The sequence below is a fragment of the Belonocnema kinseyi genome, chromosome 3 (genome assembly GCF_010883055.1).
Source record: "Belonocnema kinseyi isolate 2016_QV_RU_SX_M_011 chromosome 3, B_treatae_v1, whole genome shotgun sequence".
NCBI lineage: Eukaryota > Metazoa > Arthropoda > Insecta > Hymenoptera > Cynipidae > Belonocnema > Belonocnema kinseyi.
Genome location: NC_046659.1, coordinates 75310138 through 75319940, shown reverse-complemented (window position 1 = coordinate 75319940; position 9803 = coordinate 75310138). Strand labels below are relative to the sequence as shown.

The 9803-nt window shown below is 25.6% G+C and overlaps 1 protein-coding gene across 1 annotated transcript in view; it reads left to right on the top strand.

Annotated features, from left to right (window-relative positions):
• The first annotated feature begins 1451 nt into the window (after window positions 1-1451).
• LOC117168815 (eukaryotic translation initiation factor 3 subunit G-like) overlaps window positions 1452-9803 on the top strand; it is an 11065-nt gene continuing 2713 nt past the window's right edge. Inside the window, exons 1-2 of the mRNA XM_033354654.1 lie at window positions 1452-1612; window positions 5649-6101. Coding sequence (XP_033210545.1) covers window positions 5651-6101 — 451 coding nt within the window. The 5' untranslated portion in view covers window positions 1452-1612; window positions 5649-5650. The remainder of the gene's footprint in view (window positions 1613-5648; window positions 6102-9803) is intronic.

Genomic DNA, 9803 nt, shown 5'->3' with positions numbered 1-9803 from the left:
TCATTTACCAAAAAAGTTCTATGGTTCACAAAAAAATTTTGTTCAATGGAAAAAAGAGGTTGGTAATGTAGGAATCCCACTGTGTCGCATGCCCTTAAATATAATACATTTTTCATCATGAAAATTTCTATAATTTGATTTTAAAAGTATAGTTTTAAATGCACAATTCTAAATTACTTACATTTTTTATAATTAAATTAAATTGAATATAAAAACATTTTGTTTGAACATCAATGTTCTAATTTCAAATTCAAATATTAAAAATTCCAAGACAGATTCTTAGAAATACTTTTTTTTTAATGTTTTGAAGTATTACAAATTTCAAACTTAAATTAAAAAACAAACAATTTTTTGATTGAAAACCTTAAAATTGTGTAATTTTAAACACTGATAGCAAATATATCAATCTTTTGATTTATTTACGTTTTAATTCTTTATTTGCAATGTAATATCATGCAATCATTAGTTTTAATTTTGTAAATTAAAAAAACAGTTGAATTTAAAAATCAAAATTGATCATTTTTAAATTTAAGAATTTTTAATTATTTAAATTTACTTTTAAAAAAATTGAAATTTAAAATGGTTTTAGTCTGGTTTGAGTATACATATATTTTAGCATTACTATTCTTGATAATTTAATTTTTCAATTTCTATTAAATTTTCTTTTTTCGAATGTGATCATGCAATTTTGCCAATTTTTGAAAATTCGAATTTGAGAATATATATCGTTTTTATTGTTTTCAAATTTTTTTATTTTCGAAATTCGCAAATATTCCAAATATAGTCCGATACGTTTCAATTTTGAGATATTTTGATTAAAATTTTTTCGATTTCAAGAACTTCAATACAAATTATTCAATTTTGAAGGCTTTTATTTGAAAGTGATACAAGCTCAACTTCTTTTTATTCCATTCGAAATAATGTTTTTTTTTTCAAATGTTTCAAATGTTTTAAAAGCAATATTAAAAACAATATTAAAATAAAATCGGTAACATTACAAAAAAAAAAATAATTCAGAATTATGTTTCGTCGAAAGTCAGAATTAATGAGATATTTTGCAATTATACGCATTATTTTTTCATCTGTCACTCCAATATTCAATTTTCGGATTACAGAATTACTTTTCGTGCATTTCCCAATCATTATTTATCATAATTATCATATTAAATTTAAATAGTCACAAAATTTAAAATACGTGCGCTAACTCGCGACGTATGTGTGCAGTTCCAACTGTTCCAAAATTTGGAAATTTAAAAGATAATTTTTTATGTTTGATTTAAGCATTGCGTGAGGAAACAAAGAGATAAACCAAAGATATTATCTTTGGATAAACGCGTGCATAGCGCTTGTTCGTTTTCTAATTAGTAATAAAATTCATAAAAATACAAATTATTAGATACAGCGCCGCCTAGTGAAAATCAGCATAACCTATTTTCATTGCGGGCGGGTTACGTCCAGTATCCGCCATTTCTCGGCCGATTTCAGAATTTTCTGGTGTCAAGACTGATCAAGACTTGTTTTTATGCACATGTCGTGTGCCAAATTTTATTCTACTACGAGCAAATAACAGTTTAACAAAGAAGATAAATACAAAAAGGAAAAGCAGAACCTGGTAAGTACAATTCAACGCAACAACTTTCAAATATTGCTACTTTGCATGCATATGTGTACACTTCCAATTTATATGGTGAGTATTTTCCCTATTTTTTCTGATACATTTCCCCATCAGGGGATATATAATTCGGACATTGCTTTAATTTTGTATTAACTTTGAAGATCAATTCAGTATTGTATAAAATAGTGTCAACGGAGAGAAAAGATATACACGTGCGGTTTCATAACCTCACTTTTTCGGAGTTCGGTGTCAGCGGTACAATTTCCACTTTTCAGTATCATAACTACAAAAAAAGTTGTTTTCTATTGTTAGAATTTATGTTTTGTTTTTTAGTTGCAATATAATGGGCGATTTGGATTAAATTGAATCAAATATCTGTATACGAAAAAGTTTGACGTTTACAATAATTTGTTAATTGTAGGAATTTGAAACATATTTAGTCACTTTCTGTGTCCATTTACAAGGTACATAATTATTATAATTCGAAAAGCAATACACAATAATGGAAGAAACGAAGCTGGTGATGAAAAATTCATTTGACATTTTATTAAAAAGAAGACAAGCGTCAAATTGTATGCTAGCTGTCAGTTTATTTTGTATTAAAAACATTTAACAGAGGGAACTTATTACTTCTTATTTTGAATCTTAGAAACTACAATATGTCATTGGTTCTAGAAAACACAATATTTGTCCTATTCGCTTCAAATATATGCTATTTTTAAATACAATTTAAAAAAGCGGAAGCTGAAAAAATTTAAAACATATTGACAAAATTGGCGAAATTTTGGAAAGAAAATCTGAAATATACCTATAAGTTAATCACGATTTCATTAACAAATAGAGAATTTTGCGTGTTATGCTCGCACTAATTTAGAAACTTCATTAGAAAAAATGCGGTTCATTTTCCAGCATTTTAAAAATTGATTTTACAGAAAATCTTCTATGATTTCAAAAATACAATATGAATGACACCAATTTTTCGCTTAGTTCCAATTTTTTCAAATTAGCGCATTATTTTTCTTATTCACAAAATATACGAAGTCGCGTCTGGAATTATTCGACACTGTATTTTTAATATTTATTAATATTTAAAAGACTCATAACAATAAGAAATACACCTTTAATATATTTGCGAATGAATTATTTATCAAAGTAGAAGGAAATTTGACTATTTGAATTTGATTCTAATTTTCTATAAGATTCCATTTACCATTTTTGCTGGACATTTTTCACATAAATGTATTGCATTATTTTTATATGTAAATTTTATTTTTGGTTTGTATTGGTTGAAAATTCATTCCTTTGATTGAAAGTTCGTATTTTAGATTGAAAATACATTTTTTTAAGTGAAAATTTAATCATTCCAGTTTTTTTCGAATAAATTAATATTTTTTGATAGGCATATTTTAATATTATTAGTTGAAAATTTGTCTGTTTTTTGGCTGAAAATTCATTTTTTTTTTAATTAAAAATTAATCTTTTTGGATAGAAAATGAATTTTTTGTTGAAAACTTATTTTATTTGGTTAAAAATTGATTTTTTCACACAGAAAATTGAACTATTTTATTTGTGGACAAAAAATAATTCCTCTGATAGAAAATAAAAATGTTTTGTGGAAAATTCGTGTTTGTTGGTTGATAATTTATTTTTATAACTGAAAATTGAACTGTTCTGTTTTTGGTTGCGAATGTATATTTTTTAGTTGAAAATTCATTTCTTTGGTTGAAAATTGAAATATTTTGTTGCAACTTCGATTTTCTTTTGCATTTGAAATAATTTTTCTGAACTAAAAATATAACTATTCCATCTTTTGCTTGAAAATTTGCCTTTTTTAGTTAACAATTCAGTGATTTTGTAGAAAAATTACATTTTCAATTTAAAGAATTTTTAAATGCTTTCTTAATATTTTAATTTTTATTTAAGGTAAGCAAATTGAAACCAAATATTTAAAAGTAAAGAATCTTTAACTGATTTTTTTTACACAGAAAGCCTGGAATGGTTAAAATTTCGAAGAGCCTCTAAACTTTGAACGTTACAATTTTAATTGTTGTATTTAAAAAATTCTTAATTTGTAAGTGAAATTTAAAAATTTGAATGTCTAATTTACAAATGAACATTTTTGGAAAAAATTCGAGTGATTTTAAGAGATATTTAGGAGTTTTAAAAAAATTAAAAATTATCATGCAAATTTTAGAAAGTGTTTTTTAAATCTTCTATAATCTTTTTTTTTAAATTGTTTAAATCTTTGAAAAACTTTTGAAATATTCTCTTTAAATATTTTCTCAAAATGAAAAGTTATTTTTAATTTTTCTAGGAATCTTAAGAAAATGTTTTTATTCTTTTGAACCCTTTCACAATTCTTGAAAAGAATCTACTTTTTTTTGTTTAAAAACAATTAAAAACTCCTTCTAGATTTCTTAAGATTTTGAAATAAAATTTTGAAGCTTTCCAAGGATGTTAAAACTATTTAAAAAGTAAATAATTGAATTTCTAATTTAAGAAGTGCTCAGTTAAAGTTTTTTCAATTTTTCAATATTTGACGGTCTTAGCTCAAAATTCCTTAAAATTATATAATTTTGAACATTTTAAAGTTCATTCATTGATTTTTTTAATTTAGAGCATTGAAAATGGTAACGTGGATTTAAATTTTTTTATTGAAAAATGTTAGTGCCTTCAATTTTATATGCGCAAATTATTCAGCATTTGAATAAAAAAAATTTTAATTAAAAACTTTAAAATTTTTGAAGTTCAAAATCTAACAGTTCCACTTTAAGTGCTTTCATTTAAAGCTCAGTTTTTATTACCCCAAGTGGAAAATTTTGTAGCTTTAGTGTTCCATTTTTTAAATTTCAGTGACCGTGAAAAATGTTTCCGAACCGGGAAATGACTGGGAATTTATTTTGTCGATTAAAACGGCCACCCTGTACTCTTCCATTATTTTTCAAGATTGAGTACAGTCGGTTGTACGGGTATCCTCCGCTTTAAAATTAATTGCCGTAACTCAAAATTTAATTCTTCTATCTGTGGCTCAAAATTCATCTGTTTAGTTGAAAACTCAACTATTTGATTGCAAATTAATGTATTTCACGTGTGTCTTAATTGATTTTTGGATGACTCCTTATCAAATCCTGTATGACTATTGTCATTGCAAGTGTTTATAATATATTTATGAAAATTTTTTTTGCATCAACGTTATTGACCAGCTAGCTGTAAGGTACTTTTTATATCTGAAAAAATGTATAACGGTCACAGGATTGCTAGAAGACCTGGAAAGGTCGTGGAATTATTAAAAAGTGTTTAATAAACCTAGAAAAGTCATCGAATTAAAAAAAAATGACTGTAACCCCTGGAAAAATCATGGAATTTCGAAAAAATGATTCGAACTTTTTTAATCGTCTCTATTTCAAAGTCATAATAATTTAGTATTTTTTAGCGAATTCTGTATTTGAAAATTGGAAAAGAAAATTTAAGGAACAGGCAAATATCCGGCAAAGTGTAAAAATTAAACGAAAAGAAATGGAAGATTCAGTGGGAAAAGCAAAAAGAACTGAATGATGTTGAAGAAGAAATTAAGTGAATTGATTAAATTTTGATAAATTTTACTATAGACAATTTTATTATTTCTTGCGATCTAAAAGTTTTATTTTAACTCTATTAAAAAATGCAGAGTTTTTTTAGATTACTGTTATTTTCAACTGTAACCCTAATCATAGCAATAAATAGTTCGACTATAATTGTTTCTAAAGTAATAAAGAAAATAATAATACGGTTATGATAACAGAATACTTTTTTTTTACTTGGATAAAAATATTATTGGAAACTGTTTTGAGTTCGATTAAACTTATTAATAAAACATTATCATTGCATTATGATTGTTTGAAAATTCAATTTGACTGGCTGAATTAAACAGAAAAGTAGACCTGCAATTTTTGTCAGGATGAAGTCAGACAATTTGAAAATTGTAATTTTGTAGCAAACCTGTTTTTTGAACAGTGCATGAATATTGTTCTGAAATATAAATTGTGTTGGTCAGAAATGCCAGCAGCGTTTGAAGTAAAGTCCAGCTGGGCTGATGAGGTTGAAGAAGAGGGAGGAACCGTTTTGCCACCAAATTCTGAAGTGCACGAAAATGGCTTCAAAATTCTCACAGAATATAAACTCAACGACGACAACAAGAAGGTGAAGGTTGTACGCACCTACAAGATCGAGAAACGCATAGTTTCAAAAACAATTGCCGCTCGTAAAAACTGGCACAAATTTGGAGACTCTGTTGATGACCGACCAGGGCCAAATCCCGCGACTACCGTCATTGCTGAGGATGTCTTCATGCAGTTCATTTCAAGCAAGGAAGAGGATAACAAGCTGGAAGAAGATTCGCTGGATAAATTGAAAAGCATGGGCGAAAAAGGTGTCGTCAAGTGCCGCAATTGCAATGGAGACCATTGGACGACAAAGTGTCCTTACAAGGATACTGTTCTCAGTGGAGGTAAATTATTTATTATATATTTTTTAAATTATAGGTATGGCTGATTCTCGAAAAAATAGAATCGATTCTCAAAATTGACGATTTGCTTAGTCGATTTGAATTAATAAATTTAATATAATAGATTCTTGAATAGATTTTTTTTAAATAGTAACTATTTTCATTCGACAATAACAAGGAATTTATTTGTTAAACTTTTTAATTCTTTGAAATATAAAATTTGTTGAATAACTGGAAAATTTGTATGTCTCGTGTAATCTAGAGATCCTCTAGGTACTTACTTTTTTAGATGATAGTTTAGGTATTTTTTAAAATGAAAATTTCGTTAAAAATTTATGTATTTTGTCGAAATTTAATTTTTTTTATAGAAAATTATTAATGTTCGTGATTTTAAATTCATTTATTTTGTTGAAAATTCGACTTGTTTGTTTGAAAAGGGTTTTTAACTTAAATAAAAATTAACATTCAATTTTTGGTTAAAAATAATCATTTTTAATTGGAAATTCAACTATTTCGTTACAAATTTATGTGTTTCTAGAAAATTAATTTTCGGGGTTTGAAATGTATCTTCTTATTTAAAAATTTAATATTTTGGGTAAAAATTCATTTTTTCCAGTAAAATATTCATCATTTTTATTAAAAATTTATTTATGCGATTTAAAATTTATTTATTTTATTTCAAATTAGTCTTTTTGGTATAAAAATAATCTTCTTGATTGAAAATTCATCTAGATGGTTAGAAATTCAACAATTTGGGTAAAAATTCATTTTTGGTGGGAAAGATTTATAATTTTCTTTGCAAATTAATCTTTTTGGTGGAAAGTTTATATATTTTGTTGAACATTTTAATTTTTTGCGCGAAAATAATTCTTTTTAATTGTAATTTCACATTTGTTGTTAGAAGTTTTACTTTTTGTTTAAAAATTCAGTTTTTGGGGCAAAGCTTTATTATTTTCATTGAAAGTGTGTCTTTTTGGGTAGAAAATTTATTTCTCTGGTCGAAATTTTTACATTATGTTTAAGAGTCGTCTTTTTTTATAAAAAAATTTATCTTTTTGGTTAGAAGTTCAATATGTAGTTAGTAGTTCATTTTTTCGCAGAAAAAAGTCATAATTTTTGTTCAAATTAATCTTCTTGTTCGAAAACTCATCTTTTAGTTGATACTTCATCTATTGGGTTTAAAATATAGATCTTTTCATCTGTTTGTTCAAGATGCATCTATTTCAGATAGAGATTAATCATTTTACTTGGAAAAGTTTTAGTTTGTGTTAAAATTCAATTTTTTGGTTGAAAATTGATCTTTTTCAGTTGAAAATTCGACTTTTTTGTTAAAAAATCATTAATCATGTTTTTAGTATTATTTTATTATTATTATTTAATTATTATACCTGGAAAAAACCTGGAATTGTTATGGAATTTTTTTCCAGGATTTTAGGAGATACCCTCTTTAACATCTGAAAATTTTGCGTACAGTTTTTCAAATTACGCGAGAATCCCTTAATATCCTTGAAGTCACGAAAAACTTTTCAATTCCGTAAAATCTTGAGGTATTTCTTGAAATCTTGCGGAATTATTTTAAATTAGAGAAAATGAATCGCCCATAAGATTAGAAAAAAATGAATCGATTCATTCGATTAATAAAAATTAAGGTTTTTATCATAAAAAAACCATAATTGTTGTTGTTTATTTGCTCCCAAAAAACGTGTGTAATTATCGAAGGAACTTGTTGATTAAAAAAATCAAAATGAAATAGATGCGAATTTCTATTTTATGTAAAATGAGCCCTAGATGAAATTTTTTATCTCGGATTCTATGCACTATAGAAAAAAATTCCCTTTTTTACCATGAATTCTTTTGTTTCAATTAATATTCTCTTACTTTTATACATCAGAGAATATAGTTAACAAATTTGTAACTATATTCTTTTATGTATCAAACTTAGAAAAAATTAATTATAAAAAAAGAAAAGAAATGGTAAAAAAGGAAAAAAATTACAAAATTATCTTTTCTTCACAAATATTTTTTCTATATGTAAAACGAAAAATTTGTCGTATTTGGAGGTTTTTTTTCTCTATAATGCATAGATTCCGAGATATTAAGCGTTAAAAAAAAGTGTTAAAAAACAATGTCATAACCTTAAAACGCCTCAATAAAAAAATTTCATCTGGGACTTATTTTATATAAAATATAAATACGCATCTTTTTCATTTTCATTTTTTTTAAATCCACACCTTCTTTAAAAATTGCACACGTTTTTATAGAAGCAAAAAAACAATGATTGTTTTTTTACTATAAAAAACATAATTTTCAATTTTTTGTTGATAAAGCCAATATGCATTTGAAAGGTAATGACTTTTCGAATCAATTAATCGATTCTTGAATCTGTTACCAATTATTTTTATTAATCCACTTAATCGAATGAATCGATTCATTTTCTCTGATCTAAAATAATTCCACAAGATTTCAAGAAATATCTAAACATTTTACAGAATTTTTACAGCAAAATTTGCAGATGTTAAACAGGGTATCTGCTCAAATCCTGGGAAAAAATATCTTGGCAATTCCAGGTTTTTTCCGTGAATCTCAATTTTTTCCATGTATCTCAATTTTTTCCAGCTATTATTGTTGACGAATTCATCATGTTTTTTTTTTTTCGTTCCTAGGAATTTCTGGTAAAAAATTAATCTTTTTTAACAAAATTTTGATATGAACTTTTTGATTTTTTAACAAAAAAGTTAAATCTTCAACTGTAAAAGATGATTTTTCTAACGAATAGCCGAGTTTTGATCTAAAAAATATTAGCTTTCAACCACGTAGTTTTATTTCGATCCAAAAAGATGAATTAATTACAAAAATGAACTATATTTAGTTGAAATACTTGAATTTTCAAACACAAAAATAAATTTTCAATCAAGACGATTATTTTTCAAACAGGAACATTCTAGAAAAAAACTGCAAAGATTAGTATTTTGGTTTGACAGGTAGAATAAGCATTTGTGAAGAAAAGAGAATTTTTGGAAGCAAATTTTTTCCCCTTTTTTTTAACATTTATTCTTTTTTTTTTTTAATTAATATTGTCTAACTTGTATACATAAAAGAACATATTTAACAGATTTGTAACTATATTCTTTTATGTACACAAGTTAGAAAATATTAATAAGAAGAAAAAAAAAGAAAAAATGGTTAAAAAAAGGAAAAAATTTGTATTTTCCAAAAATACTTATTCTACATGTAAAACCAAAATATTTTTCGTCTTTGGAATTTTTTCTTCTATAATGCATAGATTCCGAGATATTTAACGTTAAAAAAACTGTTAACAAAATTTCATAACCTGAAAACGCCTCAATAAAAAAAACTTCATCTTGGGCTCATTTTAAATAAAACACAAATACTCGTTTATTTTATTTTGATTTTTTTTTAATCTACAAGTTCCTTTAAAAATTGCGCTCGTTTTTTAGAAGCAATACGAAAAACAGAAGAAAAAAATGATTATTTCTTTTTTGAATTTTTGGTTTCTTTAATATGGGGCATTATTCCTCAACTGCCCCAGCTCAAAAAGTCATGTTTTTCTATTGTCTCTAAACTCTGGGAATATGTTCGCCAACCCAACAGTAGTTAATCCACAAACTTATAGACCAGGATTACCAACCCTCCCCAAGTGAGGGGGGTTGAATTTTCAACACCAATGCCTGCAGGGGTAGTTTC